General features: G+C 36.6%; 1 protein-coding gene across 4 annotated transcripts in view; it reads right to left on the reverse strand.

Annotated features, from left to right (window-relative positions):
• Positions 1 to 2,373: 2,373 nt before the first annotated feature.
• The window catches only part of LOC120341614 (lipopolysaccharide-responsive and beige-like anchor protein), an 82,171-nt gene continuing 58,076 nt past the window's right edge, over positions 2,374 to 26,468 (reverse strand). For 3 of the 4 annotated variants that reach the window (XM_078120327.1, XM_078120324.1, XM_078120325.1), the window contains 17 exons: positions 17,955 to 18,072; positions 17,093 to 17,195; positions 16,648 to 16,763; positions 16,124 to 16,236; positions 15,409 to 15,549; positions 14,655 to 14,774; positions 13,907 to 14,059; positions 13,165 to 13,314; positions 12,558 to 12,665; positions 10,936 to 11,106; positions 10,397 to 10,475; positions 9,568 to 9,723; positions 8,633 to 8,806; positions 7,687 to 7,867; positions 6,290 to 6,428; positions 5,471 to 5,622; positions 2,374 to 4,083 (listed from right to left, as the gene is read on the reverse strand). In XM_078120327.1, the coding sequence (XP_077976453.1) occupies positions 3,993 to 4,083; positions 5,471 to 5,622; positions 6,290 to 6,428; positions 7,687 to 7,867; positions 8,633 to 8,806; positions 9,568 to 9,723; positions 10,397 to 10,475; positions 10,936 to 11,106; positions 12,558 to 12,665; positions 13,165 to 13,314; positions 13,907 to 14,059; positions 14,655 to 14,774; positions 15,409 to 15,549; positions 16,124 to 16,236; positions 16,648 to 16,763; positions 17,093 to 17,195; positions 17,955 to 18,072 (2,265 nt within the window). In that variant the 3' untranslated portion in view covers positions 2,374 to 3,992. The remainder of the gene's footprint in view (positions 4,084 to 5,470; positions 5,623 to 6,289; positions 6,429 to 7,686; positions 7,868 to 8,632; positions 8,807 to 9,567; positions 9,724 to 10,396; positions 10,476 to 10,935; positions 11,107 to 12,557; positions 12,666 to 13,164; positions 13,315 to 13,906; positions 14,060 to 14,654; positions 14,775 to 15,408; positions 15,550 to 16,123; positions 16,237 to 16,647; positions 16,764 to 17,092; positions 17,196 to 17,954; positions 18,073 to 26,468) is intronic. The other variant, XM_078120326.1, reaches the window with a different exon arrangement.

Consider the following 26,468-nt stretch of genomic DNA (forward strand, 5'->3'; position numbering starts at 1 on the left):
AATGATCAATGTGTTTGGACAATAAAGGAGTTTGTTTTGTATTGCACTGTTTATCTATTCGTGGCACTATTGTGTCCCGCGAACAATTCAAAAATAATAGTGTGGCCCGCGAGGTCGACAACCTTGGATCCACCTGATATAGGTTGAGTTGAGGTTCATTTTTACCGATATTATTTTCAATAAAGTGAAAGTCACGTTCAACTGACTTTCCGACCCAAACTTGGCACTTAATATAAAACGTTGAATAAAAAACGCAGTTGCTTGTGATGATTTCTCAGACCGCCTATAGGTTTGAATTCGTTGAAGGAGATCTGCTTTTGCTCTTGTTAATCTTCATACTTCGGAATACTAATTTGAAAAAGTGATTATGAGGGGTAATTCAATCTGGCCCGCCTGATGCTACCACAACCAACTGAAACCAAATTTAGATGTTTTAGCTAAAAAATAGCCCAAGGAATTTGTCGAGATTGCGTAAAATTGAGTTTTCGCACTTATCATTTCGAGGTTTATTGTTTTCCACTGTTGCCTTTGTAACACTGTAAAAATTGTTCATAAAATGCAACCTTTCACGTCATACTTAGATAGCCCGCAAGTCTAGGTGGGCAAATTTTTTTGGCCCCTTGTACAAAATCGCGCCCATCCCTCATGGATGCGAAACATAAAACAGAGACAGTGCGAATTAGACAACCCTTGGTTCGATTCCGAGTAACATTCACTCGGTTCCATTACATTTGAACCCACGACAATTGCACCTGCATACTATTGAACCTAGGAATTTTTTTACGGATATTTGAACCCATACTAACCCTAACCAATGGGTATAACCCGCATATAGATTGAACCCGCGGGTATACACATGGGTTCAAATGTACTGTCATTCATTCGTGGCCTTAGACACTCTCCCTGTCAAGATCTGATAATTTTTCGTTCGTACTGGCGTTCGACTCGCGTTATATGAAATCTTGCCCCACAATACCTAACAGCAACGATTACCAGACAACAATCTAGCTTAACTCGTTAACAGTGGCGCATCTAGTGTGTAGAAATAATGGCTCGTGCCATGTGCGCCGTTTGGATTAGGGCAGGCTCTATAATTGCAAGAAATTAAAATTGTAAAATTAGTTAATAAATAAATTTCAAATTGAAATTCGTGTTAAATAATAACGTGCAGGTATCTCAATTCAACAACAGTCGTTAAAAATTGCCAGCCGGAAATCAAAGGGAGAGCATTTTTAAATTTTGCCACTGCTCGTCAACTAAATGGAAGCGAGACTCAGCGTAGCGATTGTCATATTTCGGACTTGACTTGAGACTATTCAACACTGCCTAATTAGCCGATTTTCAACCAGTGGGCCATGTCTACTACTGGAACACGGAAACATTTTCAGGTGCGTCACAAAACTATTTTTAAAGTTATAAGTGAATTTCGATTGTAGCAATGAATGATGATGCTATTTTTTGAGTGGTAATTTACATCGTTAATATTAAAGTAGTTTTTTACCCTTGCATGATAAAGTTGATGGGTCAAAAAAATTTTTGTGCAGCGGAGGTGAGCCACGAAGGAAGAAAGGTGGAGAACCACAAGCCGAACAGCAGCGCTTAACTGCCAAATACAATAGAAAAATCTTTGGATTTCTTGCTTCTAATCTTTAAGACTTGAGTACCTAAACTGAAAAGACTTGCACTCGTACTCAGCTAACTAACCAAGCTTAGTGATCGATTGAAACACGGATGACCCGTACACTGCTTCACGACATCGAAAGCGATATTACGCGTGTTAACTGCAATCCGAAAGTCCCTGTATTCCTGCTCCAGAAATGTGTGTACCAATATGGAAGTCACTAATTTTGTTTGCAGATTTTACATCAAGTTGTGTAAAGGGACTGAAACCCATGGGCAGGGGGATATTCTCTTGGCTGACAATTACAGTCGACGAACTCGTATTAGAACTAAAAGAAGAAAAATCGGAATAAAATTATGGCCTAACCCTAACTTGGTACACATACTACGGGAGTACCAATTCCTTCTCCTACCCCTCAAATACCTGCCAAATGACAAACGAGAATATCGGTCAGAGACCGAAGACCACTCGATCGAAAGTTAGGGGATCCCCCAAAGCAACGCTCTTACTCCATAGTGACACCTTGTGTCCCATCACTAATTAAATAATACCTCGCTACTTATACGACATAATTCATCCAAAATCAATAGGCTTCTGGTACGACATATGATGAATGCACATGCAAAATCTGGAGCAGATTCAATCTTGCTTTCGTGAGATATCGCATGCATCTAACAGACAGACAAATACCTATCAACATACTAACCGATTAAAATCGATAAGTAACAACGAGAAATAAATTTCACTTAGAATTCCGCTCTCTCAAATAATCATTGCGTCAGCTTACATGGTTGTTAAAACACACACGATATACTCACAATTATATAGAAAGTAGCATAATTACATATTTCAATGTTCCAGCACAATTTTACTTCTAATACAGCTCTAGACAAGAGCAAAGAATTGGTTTCTATGGTATTGGGTAGACATTGATATTTTATGCCACACTTTAAACGAGATTACTACAAGCAGTAACTGACTACAGCTTTGGCGAGGAAAAGAATCATTTGGCTCTTATAAAAGCAGTAATTGATTATTTTCTATGGTATTGGGTGGACATTGAAATATTTATATATTGTTAGATGTTTTCATACCTTACGTTTGAACTAGGCTGCTAAAATCAACAACTGACAGCCACCCTGAATGAATGGTGGACCACCCCCTCGCCTGGTCACGAGTCCATGTCAAGTATGGAAACAGTCAACCAGTCATTAATATGCATGGTATACAGTTCTTTATCTATACATGATTGATGGTTTGTTTATCCCAGAGGTTCCAACCTTTTTTTTCAAGCAAATTTTGTAAAATATTGCGACCCTAGTACATACTCAAATTCTAAACAACATTTAGTACTTTTATGGCCGCAAAATTAACGACTAATATGAAACTCATAAGTACTTGCTTGTCCAAAGCCTTATTTAAAGAGATACCGGTACCCATTTACAATGAACTCCAAAAAAACCAGAAAAAACACAATAAATTTCCATAAGCACCATGATAACATAAAATTACAATACAGCATAAAAATTATCAAAAAATCATCTGTTTATATAGATAGATATATAAGACTTTTTCATATTTATCTCTGAGAAAGGAAAGCTGATAATACAGCTAAATCATATGGGCGATCAAGTCCTTTTATATAGTATCAACTAACAAGTCTAAGTATGGTATGGGAATAGATAACCAGATAATTCTGTTGTATATACTTTAGAAAACTGGTATATTTTACACTTGCACGCTATATTCAATACATCAGCATAATATCAACCATTAATACCAGTCCAGCACGGCATTTCGTACCAATCTAGCATGGTATTTCATATTCTATACCAATCTAGCATGGTTCTTTAGCATTTAATACCAATTTAGCGCGGTATTTCAGCATTTCACACCATTCTGGTATGGTATTTCAGCATTCAATACCAATTTAGCATGGTATTCAACATTTCATACCTATCTAGCATGGTGTTTCATACCTGAAGGGAATTTTTTAACAATCATTCCCAGATCCAAGAGAGTGAAAAGCCGATAAAATGGTTTAATTACAGTACAGTTACAATGATATTGTGCAATTTTTGAAAACAGAAAATGGCCCTCTCATTTAATTTTGGTCCGGTAAAACATACATAACATATATATACTTAAAATTACATGTACCTTTCTCAAAAATTATACCAAACAAAAGTTTTTACAATGAGTATGATGTAATAAAGTAAAATTAGTATGAGAACATGGTTATATTATTATATCACAATATCATAGATTGCCACAATTATGACCTAATAATGATTTTCTCAATATATTGTTAATGACATCATATTGTAGTCATTTGATTGTCTTCATCGCTATTTTCCTCAATATCTAGACATCAGTATTTGTTCTGGAACTCGTGATGCCATTTGTTGAAATCGATGCGAAATGCGACAATGCTTCCCGATGTCATACCAGTGATAACGGTCCTGAATTAGGATAATATAATCTTAATCGAATATTTAATGTTTGTTTTATGCCCATTTGGAGATCTAAGTGACAGACTTTTCAATTTTTTCAAGATAAGATAGAATTTTCATAGGATTTATAAATTCGGATGGAACACTAATAATATAAAAAAATAATTACATTGTTATAAAAATTTTCACTTTTGCATTACTTTGAGATTTGGTTTTATGTTATGCCTATATGAACTTTCCGCAAGAGGAATGCCCCTTTTTGACATTATCTCGAAACACTTTATAGGTTGAGATAAGACTTTCCATTATCATTCTGTTGGAAAGAAAAGCCATTAATTCACAAGTTGGTGATTCTAGGGCAGGGTGGTCTAAAGTTGTCCGCTTCGGGGGCCACAGAATCATTTTTGCATTGTTCGCGGGCCACAATAGTGCCAAGAATAGGTAAACAGTGCAATACAAAACAAACACTTTTATTGTGACAACCCATGGATCATTATTTGTCATTTATCAAGCTAAAACATGCAAATATCACCAAAAAACTCTCTAAAACCTGCAAAAAGTCTTTCTTTATCTACATTTAGTTTAAGATTTCAAACTCTTTATAATGAAGAAAGTGCTCCTGAAAACGTAAGTGCTTTCGAACATCGATAAGATTCTCAATCTCTCTATTTTAGAAACTGTTCATTGCTGCAAGATTAGATTATATTTTATCCTTTTGTCACTGACACAACTTGCCGACATATCAAGCAATCATTGTGGTATTTTCCTTCATATATCCATCCCGTTAATAATCTGTTTGAATTGGTCTGCCATTTTTCAAACTCATGTTTACAAATAACTAGATTTTCTGTCACATAACCATCATTTTTTGTAATACTGTTTAGGCGAGTTGAAAATGAAAACACCCGGCAAAATTTGTCGATTTCGACTGGCCAAGCACATCATTCAACTTCGCTAGTTAGGTTATTTTTATGGCTAGACAACACCGAATGCGATTTTTGATCACCCTCCAGCGAATGCGACGCGGGCCACAGATAATGAGGCTGCGGGCCGGGTTTGGACCACCCTGATCTAGGGGATTGGTTTTCAACCTTCTTAGCGGAGCGCAACCCCAATCAACATTCCGGAGGATCGATGAACTCCAGTGTAATATTTTAATTTTATTTACTTATGTTAAAAAACGTCATTTGATTAAAAAAATTACTCACACTATTCATAAATATACATATAAGCAAACCTAGTACGGGCAAACCAAAATGACGTTTAAAGTGTCGCAAGTTTAATAATAGCGGCACATCGGTACTCCGGAAGTATGTGAACCAAGATGGCGGACACCGGAACGTAGTATGTTGTGTACCAAATTAAATCTCATACAAAGCCAAATAAAATCTCTTACTTTTGATCATGAGATATGTCAATATCCCTTATCCCGGCATCACATTGTGGGTAGGTGTACAGATGCTTCAATTTCCAAGAGTCCCAGACCTGTAGAATGCCCTTGTCTCCTCCAGTGAGTAAATAGTCTCCATCAGTGCTCAGTGTGATTGCCTGAAACATAGGTAATAATATTCATTTTTGAGAGATATATTAATTTATCCAGGAGAAGAGGAAAGGCGATAAGACAGCTTAATCATATGTAAAACCACAGCCTCTTGTTCAGTTACCAGCCCATGTCTGGTATGGAATTAGTTGGCCAGTTAGGATGCAGCATTTGATGGAGGAAATCATAACCAACCATCGGTTAACCACTCCATGACATTGGCAATACTATCGCAGATTAGTGGCCGCAACCGACCAGCAATTACATGTATTCCTAATGCATAGCACGATGCGTCACACTGCCAAGCCAATCACATAGAAACTTCTCCAGAATACTCAACCATTATCCTATGTACTAAGACATGCATAATAGAGGAATCCGTAGAGCTACTGAAACTGTAAATGCTTTGGTCTGATTACTTTACCAGACATTTGTAATCATTGTGCCATTACCTGTTGTTACGTACTACTTATTATTTGCTTACATGTTTGTGTGAGGGTGCTACTTTGGTGATGGTGCATTACAGTTTATAACAGGCCTGAACGAATGATCTGTACATGTGTATCATCTTCCTTGAGGGCAAATAAACTTTACAGAAACTTTATAGGACTACATTAGTTCAAGTCGATGCTTTTAATACGTTGTCAAATTATCCAAAAGTTTATTTCCACCAACCTTGATTCCATCTTCCAGTTTTCTATGCGTCAAGCTCCTCCCATTCATTGTGAAATTACAGACAAGTCCATTCTTGTAAGCAACATACACGATGCCTTCGCTACTGAATTTCAAAAGATATGGACTAAGGCTCAATTCCCTGTGAAACAAATGAATTAGTTTATTTAGATATTTTTTTTCTTTTCTCAGAGTCTGAAGGCTCTGCCAAGAATCTACTAAAACATAATGATGGAATGAGCTCTTCTTTGACTAGTATGGCATTACCAAAATAATTTGTGAGGTCATTTTTTTATAAGGCCTTCCTCTTCATAATCGGCCACTGATATTTAACGATAGGTGAGTATCTCAACTCTGGTATTCTTCTTAAACCAGAGTCAGAGTTAAATATTTTTAACCAAGAGTCGATAGAATATTTTCCTTGACTTTACTGCCCTGCTGATAGTAACCACAATAAAAATTTGATAATAACGGTGGCGCAGCTTGTCCTAGTAAGAATTATGTGTTCAAAATTTTCATGTAATTTTGTATTAATATTGTTCTTATTGACTATGATCATGCAAGTTACTACAACAAATTGCTGCTTATTTTCTCCATTGCCTTGCTGATAGTAAGCACAATATAAATTTCATATCTACGTTGCCTCGGCTTGATAAGCGGTACTCCCGAAGTATTCGTACCAAGATGGCGCACAACCTTAACATAGTATGTGTACCGGGTTAGAGTTGTTCAGGATGTGCGTCATCTTGGTACGAATAGTGCCAGAGCGCCTGATAATCAACTCGTGCTCATAGCAGCTTCCTTTCCCCAGTATAAGTATTCAACATTTTGTATTTATATCTTTTTTTATTTTGCTGGCTTGAAAACTATACTTCACCTATCTATGCCTATGCAAGATACTACAACAAGGATCGGCAACCTACGGCCATCCGGCCCGCGACGCTTCACAGAATTATAGTAACAAAACAGCTGTTTTGACAATTACATTCTTTGCGTAATGGAATTTATTGCGAGACACGTGTAGACGAAATTATATTATAACATAACAAGTATATAATTCACAATTACTCGTTTAATAAGCCCATAATTTAATTACAATTAGACAAATAGCAAAAAAACGCAGAAGAAAAGTTGATGCTAAGTGCAAAAGGTTCAATGACGCCAAAAATATTCAAATGGAATTTTTTAAGATGCAATGCAATGAGGAAATACATCTATATTCTATGCGAGAGATGTATCACTGCTTGATTTTTATTATAAAAAGTATCATCCGTTTGGTTCACAACTTTTTTAAAATATGTGCGGCCCGCCGACTTGCAAACCTTAATTTTGCCCGCGAGCGAAGGTTGCCGACTCCTGTACTACAACACAAAACACACAAAAAAAGCTCTTTCACTTACTTTTCCCCTAAGGCCTCCTCACTCGGTTGTAGCGTCCTCAGTAAGTCTCCTGTGATTGTGTGCAGTAATACAGGTCCGTTCAATGAAGCGCTTGCTATAAGGCCTAGTTCAGCACAAACACTAGCAGCAATTAGTTCAGTATCGTGACCAGTGAGTACAGCTCGTGGAGATGGGTTCTCTGCTAAATTTCAAAAAGGAATTTTTAATATAAGACGTTTATTCCCGCATTTCGCTCTGAACAAGGCTACGTGCAAGCAGCCATTGGGTCCTATCGGTCAAGACGATGAGGTATCACGATTCCGACTGTTTGTCAAAACGGTTAGATTCAGATAATTTATTTTTATCATGCAAGGATCAGTGTAAACACAACACAAAAGTGTATTATGAAATTGAAAAAAAAAATTGAAATATACTCGTAAGAAATAACATCAGAGATTCATTGCAATCGATAAGGGGTCGCGAAGGACTGTAACAGTCTTCGAGTCAGCGACACCTGTTGGCTGATTAATTCAGAAGGAAAAGACTAAAATATACTAATTATTAAAATTGATTCGATTATTCACTCAAATCTAATAACCAAAATTTTTAGACAACTCTCCTCTCGTCCGGGACATGTTTCCACTGAAGTCTGAGTCATAATTAATTAACATTCTGAATTACACCTTAATTTTGATTTCCACATAGTAGGGGAGTATAAAGTCAGACTTCAAGGGTGATAAAGGACGTCAATATTATCACTCAATTAGTTAGTCAAAAAAAGTTTATGGCTAACAGACAATGAAGAAAGACCAGTTGTTGTTATCAAAATTTGATCTTCACAGAGTTGAAGTTGAAATTTTGTTTTAACTCGAAATAAAACTCAAAATTTTTTTGACCAGGATTTGAAATGGAATGTTAAATTTTTCCCCATAAGAAACAGCAAAACCCTATTTTAGCACTTTATTACCTGGACTAGATGAATCTCCAATTATTCTATTTCTTCTGCCATTCCAGTACCAGAGAAGTAGAGTGGCATCTCGTGAGCCCGAGACAATGTAGCAGTCACCGCCAATGTAAGTATCGGAGCGTACAAGACATGTTACTACATCCCAGTGTCCGAATATTACTTGGTTCAGCTTGCCTAAAAAAGGAGATGTAACTTTATGTCAGAAACGAAAAGGCGCCAAATAAAAGTATAGGAGCGCATTAGACATATTACAACGCCCCAATGTCTGAAGATTACTTGATATGTATGACTTTAAAACTATGTCAGAAAGAATAAGCGTCATGACCTATTAGCGCCAACAAAAGTATCTGAGTGTGCAAGGCAACAACTCAATGTTCGAATAATCGTTGTTGCAGCCAAAAAGGTGAAAAAGACTTTGAATTGGAACATGCTTAAAGTGTTATCCCAATGTACTTGTGAAGCAGAGGGTTACATTGAAATTCTTTTACTATCCCATAAAAAAAAATTAAAATTTCCTGCACATTTCAAGTCGAGTCTCTCAAGCGATTAGTCAAGTACGAGTTTTCGAAAAACCCTGACTCAAGTCCTAATTTGGTCTTTGAAAAATGGCACCCGAGTCACTTCAGGACACCATGGGAACCACGACGACATCTTGAGACGTGGAGAAAAACATGACTCAAGTCTTTGGACTTAAAATGGCCAGAGTCGAGTCAGTAAGAGTGATCAGAAAATGTGGTTTTAGTCAACTCAATGGCTCAAGTCTCTCTGGCACCATTGTATAAAGTGAACAAGTAATCACCTTGTACTTATTAAACATTTGTGTCTCAGTGGAGTCATGATCTTCAGAAAATGTGAGAAGAATTGTCATGAGTTAGTTCAAAATCCTTAAAAAAAACGATAATTGGTGCATAAATACAAAGAATAAGAAAACCCACCAGTATCCGTTGCAATGATTCGTATACTTCGATCCCAGTATCCACACGAGACAAGGTATCGGTTGTCAGCGGTAACCACGAAACAAGAACTCAGAACGCTCACACTTTGGTCGAGCATGTCACTGATCTGACGACGACATAGAGCTCCTTGCGTGTCTAGGATTTAATAAAAAAATTAACAATAATGGCTGACACAGAAATCGAAGTTTCAAAAACGTTGTCTCGAAGGAAGTTTCATCACATTATCAAAGACAACTGACATCATCACTGACCTCAGCCATTGTAAGAACCTATGCAATCCGGTTGAGCAGAACCCACCAGTCTGTGTACAGATGGGGAGGTACTCCCGTAGTATGTGTACCTGGTTGGGGTTAGGCCGTAATTTTATTCCGATTTCCCTTATTTTAGTTCTATTACGAGTTTGAGGACTGTCTATGTTAGCCAAGTGAATATACCCCCTGCCCATAGGTTTCAGTCCCTTCACACAACTTCATGTAAAGTAAGCGAACAACATTAGTTACCTCCCTATTGGTACTGGTACAACATACTTCTGGAGCGCCGATAGGGAGGGATGATGCCAAAAATTGCCATTTTGTAATAGAAAATGATTTAGCATTCCATTGCCTTTCAGGTAAAAAAAAAAATGCCGATTAAAGTAGCCTTACTTTATGAGCCTTGCAAGTACTGTATAGAGAACTATCAGAACTATACATGATTATAATTCAATTTCGTTGAACTTAATGATTTACATCCACTGTGGATTTGTGGTCGTATAGGTTGTAATGGCCTATGGCTAGCCCTGACTAAAACAATAGGAAAAAGCACTTACTCATGAGCTGGTCTGGCTCGATTGGTAGGATTTGTTTCGACTGATCATTTGGGTTTTGCTTTGCTTGAGATCCTTGGACCTGAGAAAAGATTTGATATAGATAAATACTAGAGGTACATGACAAATTGGGGAATATTATGGCTTCCTCCACCATCAAGTCCACGCGGAGTCAAGTGCTTCTAGAGTATGTGTACCAAGATGGTGGACACTGGAACGTAGTATGTGTACCAGGTTAGGATTAATTTTATTTCAATTTTTCTTATTTTAGTTCCATTACGAGTTTGGGGACTAGCCAAGTGACTCCCGTAGTATTTGTACCTGAACACATGGCCTAACCCATACCTGGTACACATACTACGTTACGGTGTTCGGTATTTTGGTACGTATACTTCAGGAGTACCCAAATAACTTGCTAACTAATCTCATACCCGACATGGACTGGTAACCGGACGAGAGACGGCGGTTCGTCATATTATCGCCTTTCCTCTCTCCCGGAATGAATATGAAATCCTATCCTAAATAATGAGAAATCTGAGTACCTGGTTCCATTTGTTGATACAGAATTGCAGGTTCTGCGTGCAAGTTACAACAGCTGGGTTATGCAGGCTGGGATGAGTGTTGGCTGCTACGTGAGTCACTGGAGAATTGGAAAGGAATTTAAGAACCATAACGACATCTTGAGACGTGGAATCTTTGAACATCATGGGTGTCTGTATAAAGTGTAAGGTTTTATATTTATTGTAGAATGGGGTGCTTAAACTGGAGGCCAAAAAGCCGTTATTTTGATGAATTCTTGTTGGACTTGTTGAGATTTTTAAGTTTCAAAATTACAGTAACTTAAAGATTGAGAATAGAAAGCGAATACTAGGGTGGTTCTCACATAACCGCTGGTCGTTTACGGCTTCCTCCACTATCAAGTCCATGCTTCCGAAAACAAATAACTGGCTAACTAATCCCATACCCGACCTGGACTGGTAACCGGACGAGAGGCCGTGGTTCGCCATATGGTTAAGCCGCCTTATCGTCTTTCCTCTTCTCGGGATAAATATGTAAATCCTATCCTATCCTACTATAATGGATGGTTGTGTTCTTGAAATGCTCAGGATTATTGTTGTCAAATACAGACATATCAATTTTAAATTCTCAGTACTCAAACATGGAAAAATTTGCTGAAGACCAATACTCTACCTTAGGGGTCGGCAACCTTTTGTCGTTAGCGGGCCAAAATGAAAGGTTGCAAGTCATTGGCGGGTCGCACATATTTTTAGAAAGTTGAAAACTGAACGGATGATACTTTTCATAACAAAAATCAAGCAGTGATACATCTCTTGAATAGAATATAGATTTATTTCCCTCATTGAATTTCATATAATTCCATTTGAATATTTTCAGCGCCATTGAATTCTTAGCATCAACTTTTCTCTGTTTTGTTGCCATTTGTCTAATTATAATCTAATTATAGACTCATTAAACGAGTAATTGTGAACTATATAATTATTAGGTTATAATACAATTTAGTCTAAAGAATATAATCGACAAAACGGCTGTTTTGTTACTATAATTCAGTGAAGCGTCGCGGGCTGGATTATATTACTCCGCGGGCCATAGGTTGCTGACCCCTGCTCTACCTTATTTCAAGTTTTCTTTAAATCATATAACGCTCAATTTTCCAATTCAAATTTCTCCTTTTTTTGTAATTCAGGGCACACTTTCATATGACATTCGGTATAATTCTTTAAACTTGTTTATTAATTGCAAGTGTAATGAACATTGGGAACACTTGGAAACTGACTCGGATGACCACACAGTCGGTTATTTTGTTTATTACTTATTGATCTTAAGATCGGTAAGTATGGTGATAGGTATTTGTCTGTTTGTTTGTCTGTTAGATGTATGCGATATCTCACGAAAGCGAGGTTGAATCTGCTCCAAATTTTGCATGTGCATTCACCATAGCTCGGACCAGAAGCCTGTTGATTTTGGATGAATTACGTCGTATAATTAGCGAGTTATTAATTAATTAGTGATGGGACACACGATGTCACTATGGAGTAAGAGCGCTGTTTTGGGAGATCCCCTAACTTCGATCAATAAGTCTTCCGTCTCCGACCGATATTCTCGTTTTTCAGTTAACACAAAATCAACGCCCTTTCCTACTTACCATATGCATTCTTGAACTTCTTGGAGGATGCGTCTCAGCTAATAGTTGACATGGGGTTTGCCCAAAGTTACGGATCTGATCCTTAAGTCCCATTTTCTCTATTGGATCCTGAAAATAAATGTATTTATACGTTAATTCATGTCCTGTTCGAGGAATTTATGTCAGTTTCAGTGTTTAGGCTCAAGTAGAATCCCTAAGTCCCAAGTTTCAGTTCGAGTTAATCATTGCATTATGTTAATATAGGATTTTTATCTTTTGATACCAGGATAGTTAAGTTAGGCACTTCAATTTTGATGAAATAGGGCATTTTCAGTAACAGATTACACATAATGCAAAATTTTGTTTCCAATAAACACTAGGCCAGTGGTTATCAAACGGTGGGGCATACAGCACAAGGTGGGGGGGGGGGGGCATTTTTGAGGGGGCGTGAAGCTGATTGTAAATAAAAGTACTTGTAATATTTGATCATGCCTACCTTAAGTTGGATATTTACGCTCCTTTATTATGTACATCTATTCTCAGCCAATTCTTTAAAAAAACATCCTTTCATCCTATTAATTATTATTAATAGATTATTGTTAGCTATTGTATTTTAGTAAACACTTACAGTAATTTCATTCAAGTTGATGGCATTTTCATAAGTCAGATAATAGAAGACATTTGTTGCTCTGACTGCCTCAGTTCCACGTTGTTTGTAGCCGAATATGAGATCTATCCATTGATGAAGTTGACATGATACTATCTCAGACTCCAATGCCTATAATAAGAATTGAATTTATATACCGTATATCCTCTCATTTAGAGTTTTAAACAGTGTTTGAAACGCTAAAAAATATTGCCAAAGGGGTCAGCTTATATGCCATAATAGCCTGGGAAAGTGAATCAATGTAACTATTTGTTTATCCAGTTGCAGTCCATCGATAATTGTTATAAAACGTTTAAAATCAGACGACAATAATTGCTGTGCTGTAGTGTGCGTATGCTAACGCACATGACTCTGATCTTGGTTTGCTATGTTTGCAAGCATTTTTCAAAAGGAATTTTCATTTAAATAAATAATAACCCAAATGATGTTTTTGCACAGAAATATCCCCATTTGAAACAGTAATTTCTTAACTTTTCAGAACTGATTTTTCAAAATTGCATGAAATTATGTTGTTATCATACCTAGATAGCAAAATTTATGCACCCTTTCAAATTTTTTTTCTCCTTCTGCGTAATTTGATCAGAAAGAAATCTATCGTACCTCTGAGTGAGTGTACGCAACTTTGCTCATAGATTAACATGGTTTAGCTTAGATGTGACTGCTTGCTCTCCCTCCCTCTCAAAAAAAGAAATCCAATCCTCACCATTCGATGCTTCTTTACAAAATCATCAGCAGAATCAGCCCAAGGTGGAAGCTTGATATTGTCGATTTCTACTTTTTCACTGTTCACCCCGAGAGAATAATTATTGCTGTTCAAAAATATTTCAGGGAGATAGAAAAATTCTGGAATCAGTTCCTAGAATTAAAAAAGAATAAATGAGTATTACTAACCAAGTAACCCTATGTTTGTAAGGGGTTACTGTTTTTCTAGAAAGACACAAAATACAAAACATAAAACATAGTGTTTTTGAAGCCATTACTGTAAATATGGGAAGCAGGCTCAAAACTTTTACTCGCAATCCTGAGATAATGCACGGTATCTGTCCAGATAGTTTTTGCAAGTTAGTGCCAGATTCATTCATGGATCGTTTTTTAACCTTCGTACCCAATGCCCATATATTTGAGCTTCCTCTCCTGTTACCTTGTATTTAGTTTTTGATGTGGATGAAATTAACTAGGATTCATTATCATTCATATGTAAATGTGTGACATTTATTATAACAGCGTCTAGTGTGGAACTAACGAGGGTCGTGGAAGGTTAATGAGTAATCGTCCCAGGGCTGTGGGACATCGGCACCTCGAACTGGGTATGTGGTGTGATTAAGCTTCTTTCCTGATATACTCACAACGTTATGTATGACAGTTTTTTTTCATTGTCTGTCCTGTGGGGGCTTGTCTCTCCCTAAGGAAAAAATTAAATCTTATCCTAAATAAATAAAAAGTCAAACTACCTTAACATCGTGCGAGTCTCTCTGACAGTTCTTCCATGATTGAAGAACAGATAAAAACGTACGGTCAGCGTGATCGAATTTTCCTCCTTGAAGGTTGAGAAACAGAGAAGTGAAAGGTTCCTGGAATGAATAATGAGAATCATTTTGGGGCTGAATGCGCAGCTCGGCATGTTTTCACTGAAGTCAGTGTCGTATTTTAAAACTTACTGAGCTCGGGAGTTATAGATGAAATTACTAATTTAACGGAGCCCAGGAACACAAATCTATGCAAATACAAAAAATCAATAACCCAAAAAACTCACAAATTCACTCTCTCACACATAGACATATAGGGTGTCCGATTTTATAAAATTGCAAAGTGAATTTATCGATACCATATATTGTTTCGGACCTCACAGATGTAATAAATGAAGTGAAATTACTGGTTTAAAACAACAAAGCTGATTAAGATATATCGAGAACTGACTTCATAACGAAATTGAAATTGTAAAGGGAACTTCATGGACACCCTGTACATTACATAAATACATCTACATCTTTGTATTCTGTCTATACAATTATTTTATTTCACTCAGATACTAAATGGCGGCCAGTCAGTATTTTGAAAACTCAGAAGGTACTTCGAGCCTTTCACAAGTGGAGACTCAAGCTTTCCTTAACACTGCTGTCAGATCGTGAATTAGGCAGCAGGTAATTAGAAAATAGCAAACCAGCAAAAAAATGAATCATCTATTGTAAAACCCTGGACACTCACCATTCTCATTAGCCATCCTAAAGTGAAAGCAGCATTTGAATAATGAGTTCCGTAATGAAACTTTGGAATATTCGCATCCTCCCATGCCTCGTATCTTGATTCAAAATAAGTCTTGCGTTTTGGATTCAATGCTCCAATTGGCTGAAAGTACAAGTTACTATTAGTTCCAGTATTTTTTGGGATTGGGTATTCTAGAATTAACTGAACATTTTTTTTTGGAGTCCAGATCTGGAGCCAAATATTTTTCCAGTCTTTCTTTAAGTTGAGATCCAGAGCCAAATTTTTTGTCAAACCGCAGCCGGAAATGAAGCTAAATTTGTTTTTTAAATACTTGGGAGTCGGAGGTAATACTTTTATGACTCACAACCTTGGTCTGAGAACAAATATTTCACAGTCGATTTTCAGAGTCTAAATCTGAAATAGTGAACCTACGCCCATGGGCCAATACAGCCCATTAGGTAATTCAATCTGGTCTGCCTGATACTGCCACAACCAAACTAAAACCAAATTTTGATGTTTTAGATAAAATAGCTCAAGGTATTTATTTAGATTACTATTAAATTTAGTTTTCGCACAAGGCATATCGTTTTCCATTTTTGTTTTTGTAATACTGTAAATATTGTATATAAAAATATAATTTCTATGACACACTTATCAGTCTTATCAGTCCCATCAGTCTAGATAGGCAAAAACAGACTAAACTGAGTTCACATACCTTTGTCATGTCCCTGAAATTACTTGGAAGGGAAAGATCCAACTCAGCAGATTCATAGTTAGTAAGAACCCATGGGAACACTGGATACTGGTTCAAGTCATTGTAAGTTCGACCTGAAAAACAAAGTATATTAAGTGAATTGTTGTTGAAGGGTTATGGGTATCCTTTGAACCCAACACTAGGAACTTATGAAAACAAGGAAGTCATGTTCATTCAAGTTCTTTTATATTTATTCCGGAGACAGGAAAGCCAATAAGACAGCCTAATCATATGATAAACTATTCAAACTCACTCAGGGTAATAAGAGGTGTGGTGTTGAGCGTATTCCTAATGCTTAGCGCGATGTGCCACACTGCCGAGAGTGAACAACTAAACAAGCGATGAGCACAACCATTATTTTTTAGTATTTCAGTGGTCGCATGTGGCTCAATTGAATAAAGTTTCTTTTACTTCTGAGTGAGTGTCTGTGACCTCGCTTTACACAAATTCCCACAAACAATAAAAAACTAAATATATGTTTTTACCTGATATTGTGTTGAGGAACATTAAATACTCAAAATTGGAAATTTCTCTCTGCTGCCATCTCTGGGTCATGTTCGATTGCTTGAAAAGTTGACGTGGACTGGCAAGCGATATCCGACTGCAAGAAAAACAAATTTTAGAAATGAAATAGGTACTTTAAAATCAATATATTCATATTAGTAAATAAGAACATAAATTCTTTTCTGTGAAATATAGCAAGTATATTTGCTTTTCTTCAGATCACTAAACATTATATGACTTAATCAAACTATGAATAATGTAATACAACGTCCGAGCATCCTTGTGGTAACCATGGTAACCATAGGTGTAGCCAGGAGAGGCCTGAGGGACCATGCCAATTGTTTTCTATCAGTGGCTGCTTGTTTATTAAAGCCTTGTTCGATATTGAAATCATAATAAACATGACATGAAAATACCAGTACTCACGTTGTTTGTGGTAATCCATATCCAGTACCAATTCCAACTTTTGGAAGGAAATTCACAACTTTCTTCATGGTGGCTTGTTCAGGAAAGTTAAACATTACAGATGCTGTCAAAACAAACCAGATCTTATTTGCAAAGCAAAGGTAAAAATCAATGAGGCGTAACTTGACAGAATATCCTTATCATAACAAAACAATGTATATGTGTCTGGAATATTGGTAAATAAAGTGAATAGACAAGAAAGAATCAACCAATCATAAAGCATTAGAGATTCTGAATCAACGAAACACAACTTGCCAGAAAAATCTAATGTTCTAATCCTAATCAAAAGTGCATAAAATTTACTAATTCAGAATATACCCGGTTTTGATGAAAAAATTTGAATTTATTTCAAATCCAAAAATGCAAGATAGGGCCTCAGAATATCAACTTCTCGCGTTCAAAATAAAGTGTGAGAATATCTCATGAAATGTTAAACTTACGGGTCTAGTGTAATTTAATACCACAAGTACTTCCAGTGGGCTTAGTGTAAACATTTTTGCACCCCCACCTGACTACGTCATCCAAAAATTATGTCACAATCACGTCATATAGCTTGCCAACGTATAGCTACGATCGTTCGAAATATCTCTCTCATACCGGGATTGTCACAAGAAAACGAGAGAAATAGCTTGGTCGACTTCGGTTAATCGTCTGCGCGTTTTGGACGACACGTGTATATTTTATTACGTCACTGTGACGTCATAGTGGCGTGTTTTTTAGATGACCTAGTCAGGTGGTGGTTAGGAATGGCATATGAAAAAATTGTTGGACCAGGTCTGATAGAAGTTATTGTGGTACGAAACTACACTACACCCAGACTTACTTCTGTTAGCCAGGAAAACTTCGACGGCGGTCGTCTGCAACAGATATCTTCGGGCAAACACTGCCCGTATCTCATGGAAGGACCATTTACCGTGTATTGCTTCAGTGTATTGAAGAACCTGTAGAAAAGATTGCAAGACGTTCAGTAAAAATTGGAGAATGGAGTGCTACGTTTTTATATTGGCATGTTTACGAAATTGTTCAATTTAATTCAATTTTGTTTATATCTATTTCCATTAATAATGGTATTGCCCTTCCTTACGAGGGAGGCCAGGGTGACTGGCAAATGTGCCACTTTTCTCAAAAATAAATTTTCCTAAAGTCAAAGTCAGAGAACTCCAAATTACGTTTCAATAGGGGTGCATATACAGTAAATATATATGATCCAAGTCAAGTCCATGCTTCCGAAAACAAATACCTGGCTAACTAATCCCATACCCGACCTGGACTGGTAACCGGACGAGAGGCCGTGGTTCGCCATATGGATAAGCCGTCTTATCGGTTTTCCTCTCCCCCGGGATAAATATGTAAATCCTATCCTATCCTGATCCCAATTGCTATTCATGACCAATAGCCCTAACAAGAACTGACGTATAGGTTGCAAGACTTTAATCAAAGTTGGAATGACATGAACATGACATTTTTAAGCTTCCAATTGATATAATTGTTGCTTCAATAGGTTTCCCAGGAAATAGGAAAGAAAGGAGGATTCAAAAAAAAAAAATTTGAGGAGTTAAACTTTATAACAACCCGTAGTCGAATCCTCGGGCTCCAGCCCCACAGTCCACGCTCCTAAACTTATGGAATCGCGTCCCAATGGTTACGGTGCTTGGCAGTGCTAGGAGTTTGTTATTTTTGTATATATTTGGTTTTGTTTTTTGTTCTGCTGTAAACTCTTTTTTCATGATGCAATGTTTGACTTTTTTCTCCTTTATATATTAATTACTGTTAGACTTAATCATAGGAGTCGCTGCTCGTTGGCCAGTTTGGGTTTCTCACACCGCATTTCACTCTGAAATGACATATTTTAGTCTCTTTTTTTTAATGTTCGCATAAAGTGTATTTTCTATATGGTGATAAAATAAATACTGATTATCGTCAGGCACATAAAAGATTGAGAAAAAAATAGAATGCGAGAAGTCTCTTATCACTCAGACTACGTCAAGGGAGATGTCATTCGCGAAATAAAACGTTTGAAATGTCACAAATAAAATGAAATTGTTTTGATTTCCAGACAGTTCAATTTCTAATGGCTTCTTAATTGAATTAAACATTTTAAATTGTTTTAACTAATTAAAATTTTTCCGATATCGGATTTTAAGAATTATTTTATCTTTTGACATTTTGATTAGGAAATCCGAAATTTATTTTTATACGTTTGCTCCGTTAAAAGCTTTAGACAAGCAGAAGGGCGTACAACATTGATGAAGTCCAGATTTATACTTTATTTTAGATTCTGCTTTTTATGAAGCGTTTTCCTACATATTCACTCCGAAGTACACGCGGCCACTGATACGCAAAGACTTTCAAAATAGGTAAAGAGAGGTACTGCCACTAATCACAAAATATTACCAAGCTCAACTCGTTGAATGAAAAATCACCATTATTTTGTTAAATTTACAATTCACTTTCGAAAAATGGGAATCGTTAGGTTGACCTTAATATGAATTCGGAGTTTCGGAAATAACTTTCGGAATTACTAAAATCATTCAAGTGATCAGTTTTATATAATCATAACATGGATTGTGCGATGCGAGCACTCTTTATGTACGGCTGATATCGGAGCGCTATTTTGCTGTCGCGACATTTAAAAAGAAAATGTGGGCTATCAAATTAAATAAAATGCCTTCAGCTCATTCAACTATCTTTGTTTAAATCAGGTCTATTTGGAAGTTAAAGAACATCTCGCTAAATTACCGGTAGACGGATCACCAGTTAAAAAAAGATCACCAGTGAAAAAAAACAAGAAATTCTAAGGATTCAGGTGATAAATAAGAGAAGCATAATCGTTAACAATATTGATATTTAACGCAATTTCGTTTGCATTTCCTGTTGTCCGTATTTCAGTCATAGCATGTTTTCACTTTCTTGTGCATGAATTGTTTTATCATAACAGAATTTGGGATCAACCAATCAAAATAATGATATACGTACTTTTGTACTTTTTGAATTGTAACCTTTGTAGTTGGTTGTACATTAATTATCGTCTTAAATTAAAATTAAACCTGTCCTTTGGCTTGTTTCTGCGATAAAAGTGGGATATCACAAAAATTGTAATGTGGTTTTTTGAGATGGTGAACAGGGGGCACAGGACTGCTTAAAGCCTCAGGAAAGGGCCCACGCCCACGAGCCATGAAAGGTTGGGAAACACTGGCGTAATAGATGAGTTAAGCGAAACGAACCAAAAATATTCCAGATTGGTATAAACCTAAATCCTTACATAACGTACAGGGTCTCGTTAGCCGCGTAAGACGTACCGTAAATGAGTATTCTATATCTTATTCTCATTATTCTTCACTCTGACATGCTTGAACCATATTACTAACTACCCGATCGAAGACCGAATCGTTTGAAAGTCATTTTTCGCGAAATTATGACAACTATCAGATCCTTACTCAAAAATGATAATTTCACAATTAAAATTGGTACTCCCGTAGTATGTGCAACAAGAATGCGAACACCGGAACGTAGTATGTGTACCAAGTTAGGGTTAGGCCATAATCTCAGGTACAAATACTACGGTAGTCACTTAGCTAGTCCCCGAATCCGTAATAGAACTAAAAAAAGGAAAATTGGAATAAAATTATGACCTAACCCTAACCTGGTACACATACTATGTTCAGGTAGGTGTCCGCCATCTTGTTGAACATACTACGGGAGCGCCTTAAATTTTAAATTTTTTGTTGCGGGGACGAGGCTTTGTTTAAAACATAAATCGAAAATATATTTAATAGAATTAATTGATATAAATTTCGCGAGATGAACCAGCTCATTTGTTTTAATCCCCGCACAGATTACGCTGCAAATCCAGAATTTCAAAAAACAAACAACGAAACCACATTGAATATTCAGGCCTATGTATAATTTAACAGCAAACTCTCTCGGGACAAGGGATCGGTTTTTAAAATTTACCATGCATGGCCCACGGGTGTTTTAAATTTTAGAGTTTTGTGTATGATTGGGCCATGTTTAATCAGTTGGTGATTAAAAACTTTTCTTTGTAGCATAAATAGCCATTTTGATCGCGATATTTCTGAGATTTGGCGGCGCATTGTGCAATTAACGGTATATCTTGACATTTGTGATGATAAGAAGACGAAGAGACAAGACGAACCTGGTATTTTTCTGCTGAGTTTGTCGTGAATTGGGGTGAATTAGGGCTTAGCATTTTGTGTCTTTGGCTCCGAATAAAGCGCTACACAAGAAGCTAATGCTGTGTAAAGCATTATTTCATTTTAGATCTTTCCGTTCGCCGTGAGTTTTCCGTGAGTGGTGGCATTTTTTAATGCGACGATTTTGTTAGTATATTCACGGTACAGCGGCGTAACCAGATATCCTATTGCCAAGTTAGAACGTATAAGCTAGCGGATTCATGAGACGCTCTTTAGAAGCTTTTCGCTATGAACAGGGATCTGCACAACGGCCACTGTCATCTACTTTTCTTTGACGGGGATGGAACCTGGTATTATTGCGATGATAGTTCATCGTACATGGTGGTATTTTTAAGCGGTGCTTTCCATACGCATTTCGTTCCAAACAAGGCTTTGTGATTGTGGCCACTGTCATGCAAGTCATAAGTTTATATATTGGGTCCAAGCCTCTCGACCCGCCCCTCCTTCGTGAATGCAACCACTGATAATATATTTATGTATCAGTAGATGTATATAAGGCCTCCAAAAATCCTAGAGTATCATCGGTAGTAGGTACAATGCCTTGCACGAAGAGACACTAATTATGAAACCGCCCGTTTGGTTATTTTGAATTTCAATATCCTTCATTTTATTGTAAATACACTACTAAGAATATGGGGCACAAGGTACATGGGAGGTTTGGTTATTCAGAAAGCTGTCAGACAGTTAGTTAAGGTAATGAATTTGTTTTCAAATGTTTAAATTCGCATTCAAATTAATATTTGTTCCGAGTAATACTTGCTGCTGATAAATTCAGCAAAACGGCAATTTCTTACTTAAATTGGTACTCCCGTAGTAAATGTACCAGGTTAGGGTTAGGCCATAATTTTATTCCGATTTTCCTTATTTTAGTTCTATTACGAGTTCGAGGACTGTTTGTGTTAGCCAAGTGAATATACCCCCTGCCCATAGGTTTCAGTCCCTTTACACAACTTGATGTAAAGTAGGCGAACAAGATTAGTTACCTCCATATTGGTACACACATTTCTACAGCGGTCTTAAATTTTAGTTATATTTGTTTTACCTAATACCAAAGTTGCAAGTATAGTAACATTTTGTAAATAATTCCTCAAAGTTGTAAAATTCTGAAATCAAAAACTATCTTAAAAACAATTCTCCAATTTCGCAAACGCAAGATTTTTCAATTAAAATTTGAATATTATTTATTCGTTAACAGCTAAACTTTAAAGTCTAATAAAACATTCTGGACATTTATAAAAGACTCTAATTTATTTTTATATAAATTTCAATAATATTTGGTTTAATTTCAATTAAATTTTCAAATTAATACCATTTTTTTTCATAAATGTAATTTCATAAATAATTCCTAAAAAATGTACATAATACTCAGAATTAAAAGCTATCTTAAAAACAATCTCCCGATCTCTTCAGACACGTAAAATACTTCGTTGAATATTTAATTCGGGTAGCAGATGACAGCGATTGACAGGGAATGCGGATACATTGTTACGACACAATACCAAAACAAGAAAAATGGTAAGGGTCGTCAGCGAACGTTGCAAAAATCCCGAGAGATTTTTGTCTCGAAAGATCAAAAATTCAGGACAAAAAAGTCGATAAAAGTTACTTAAACAAGCGTGTACAGTAGAAAATAAAGTATTTTTATGCTAGAATAACACACGGTCCTCTTCTTTACCGTATAATCCAAAATATGGTCTAATTAGAACCACTGTTGTCGTAAAAGACATGAGTCTCATGCTACATTAGCTTAAAACCCACTCGACAAAATTGAGTTGTCATTTTGTATCATTCTGTAGTCTGATGACACGAAAACAAGGAGATAATTCGACGACTAATTATCGGAAAGACAGCAAATTACAATCCCCATTAGAATAGAGAATCGCTTTTTCGCTGACAATTTAGAGAAAGATTGTTTTGGAATATAAAGAGAGTTTACGATCCGAGACTGCGTTTGCATACTTTGTCGTCAAGGTTGTAACATTAAAACTTGTAATTTTCTGTATTTTGCGAAGGCACGACGGTTATTTTAGGGTTCTCACATTCTCGCTGACCATTTTCGAGATGGAAAAATACTGTAGAATATAAAGAGAAGTTGTGGAACGGGGGGTAGTTTTACGTTAGCAGATTGGAATTACATATGCAAATTCCGCTGATGCTTCATGCCCATTAGAATAGAGAATAACTCTTTCGCTGACAATTTTTGAGAACAAAAATGCTTTGGAATATAGAGCGAACTTTTGAGATAGACAGTTAACGTTAGCCGATTGAAATTGAAATTGCATTTCGAGTTGACGTCTCTCAAGAAGGTTTTAACGTCCGAGAGTTGCGACGTCTCAACATTTAAAGTTGCAATTCAAAGTCTTTAGCGAGTGCTTAAACGTTGCTTGAAAACTCTCTTTTTGCTGACAATTTTCAATAAAAACGTTTTGGTAACGAAGTTTTGAAACGGTGAGGTCAGTTGTCGGGAACAGATTGTGATTACGTTTCTATAGCGAGTCGGTGCTCTTTATTAGATTGCAGATTGCAGTCTTTCGCGTAGGCTTGAAAATTGGAGCGTCACGAGGAGAATACTTCGGGGTATACGGGGAAGTATTGAAAGGGAGGTCAGTTTAGGTTATGGTCAACAGATTGAAATTACATTTGTATGTCTTGCCAATGCTTCAATGTTTACGCAACAAATTGATAGACTTGAACATTGGATCACTTTTTCGTTGATAATTTTACGATGATTAGAATATAAAAGGAAGAGAGATATTCAAGTTAACAGACTGTGAATTTCAGCGTAAAAGTTTTTCTCTAATACTGGAAGAGTTAGCAGTATTAAAGATCTCGGCAGAAAGGCACGAATTGAAATACAAAAAAAAACATGGCATCATTATGTAAAAGTTACGTCATGTTAATGATGACGCCATTTGATTTATTCGCGGTGTGAAGGAGGACTTGGTCCCACTTGGTTTATAACACGTAGCCTGTAGGTTTAAGTATAAGACATTATAGTACAAAACCGACGTCATACAAAACATGACGTCATATAAACGAGACATCATATAAAACGTGTTGTCATAAACACTATTTTGCGCTCAAAGTCTTCGCGGATAAATTCTCATCGACGCTTAACATGAAAGGCGATCATGTTATTCAGACAGACGACTTGAAAACGGAGCAGAAAATCAATAACCGCAAATATCTGTACTAGCCTTATTATATCGCCGTTATTGGGCTAGTTTTGAGTAGTGGTTTTCAAAGTTTCATTATCTGTGTCCCCTTTCAAAAGGCTTTCTACACTCTTTGGGCCCCAACAGTTCTATAAAGATCACTAGTTTTGCATTCAATGCGTTTTCATGGAATATTTTTTATGCCACGTTTCATCATTCAAGTCAACAAACGAAAGCAAAAAATGGTCATTTGCAATTCTTCGTTTATCAGTAATTTTTTTAGTTCTATCGGTGGTCTCGCTTTAAGCAATTTTCCATAAAATATTACATATGCACAAATCGCATATGCACATTGCTTGTCTGGGAGCTTGTTGCAACGGCTACAAAAATACAACCAATTTTAAACAAACGCTCTGATTCAGTTATGATTGTTCGGAGCGATAAAAATACGGTCAATCTGAGGCAAACGCTGAAATACCTCGGTTAAATTTACCCGACGCATTGAACATGACGACTTAACTTGTAAGCAAGACGAACGAGTCAAAAGTGCGGCGAAAAAAAAATCGATACTTGCGGACACAAAGACGTTTTAATTGCGGGGATATACTTATCGATTACCGAGATCATGGCGACGGCTTGACACTTGAAAATATCAGCGAAAAAGCAGATTTCGTTTTTGCTAAGCTGGCAATTTCTTATCAATTTAGATTTTAGATGGATTGGATTGATTTTTGTTAATCGAATATTGGCGTACAAATCGAAAGTGGTGCCGGACTATTTGGCCGGAGTCGGAGATTTTTCGAAATCGGAGAATTTTCGTATCCGGAGCAGAGTTAGAAGTATTTATTTCCGCAAACAAAATCGCCAAATCGGAAATCGGAGTCAATTTTTTATTCGGATAGTATCCCAGATATTTATCTCTCTATTTCACAGCTAATTCACAACAGGCAAAATATACCTATTGATTGCCGAGATCATGACGACAGCTTGACACTTGAAAAAATATCGGCGAAAAAGCAAATTTCTTTTGATCGCTGGCAAATTTCTTTTTAATTTAGATAGTTTGGGTTGCATTTAGAATCGAATAATTCCGAACATATTGAACCTAAATCGACCTAACTATATTGACCCCGGAAGTTTAATATCCATTACCTCAGACAAAGCGTATGATATTGGTTAGTCGGCCCGAGGGTACTCCAGAAGTATGAGCACCAAGATGGCGGACACCGAAACGTATGTGTACCAGATTTTGGTTAGACCATAATTTTAGGTACAAATACCACGGGAGTCACTTGGCTAGTCACCGAACTCTTAATAGAACTAAAATAAGGCGTTTTTGAGATAAAATTATGGCCTAACTTGAACCTGGTACACATACTATGTTCCGGTGCCCGCCATCTTAGTGCACATACTACGGGAGTGCCGACGAAGTATAAATTTTCTGCATAATTTCGAAAAACATTGAAACATATATAAGTCGAAGATTAGGTTATCAAAATTTGTTTTTCTATGAGGTCGGAGCTGAAGTTGAAGTCATAACTTTGCTTTAACCCGGAGCCGTGGGTCGAAGTTGAATGTGAGGGGATACACAATTTCCCCCGCTCACAACAGTTGTAAACTTCAAATAGTGTCAGTTGAAAAATAAATTGGGTCAAAAGTTTAGAATCTAGATAGTATTCAGGAATTATATACTACTATATACTTGCAACGGTTAGAAAGATGTAAGCCAAGTATATCCCTCACACAATGTTACAAGTGAATTTTTTATGAGCGCGCAAGATATTCCCCATACGAACTATGCATTATCTTATCTGCCTTGTCAATTTATCGCTTTCAAATCAAAAAAGCGTCAAAATCTGAATATAACATTAACTGTTACAAATATACAGGCGCCCAAACTGAGATGACATAACCATTGGCGGTATCCAGAAAGCAAAAATGTAGAAAAGGTGTTAACTATTTCACTCA

Source organism: Styela clava, chromosome 14, assembly GCF_964204865.1.
Source record: "Styela clava chromosome 14, kaStyClav1.hap1.2, whole genome shotgun sequence".
NCBI classification, from domain to species: Eukaryota; Metazoa; Chordata; class Ascidiacea; order Stolidobranchia; family Styelidae; genus Styela; species Styela clava.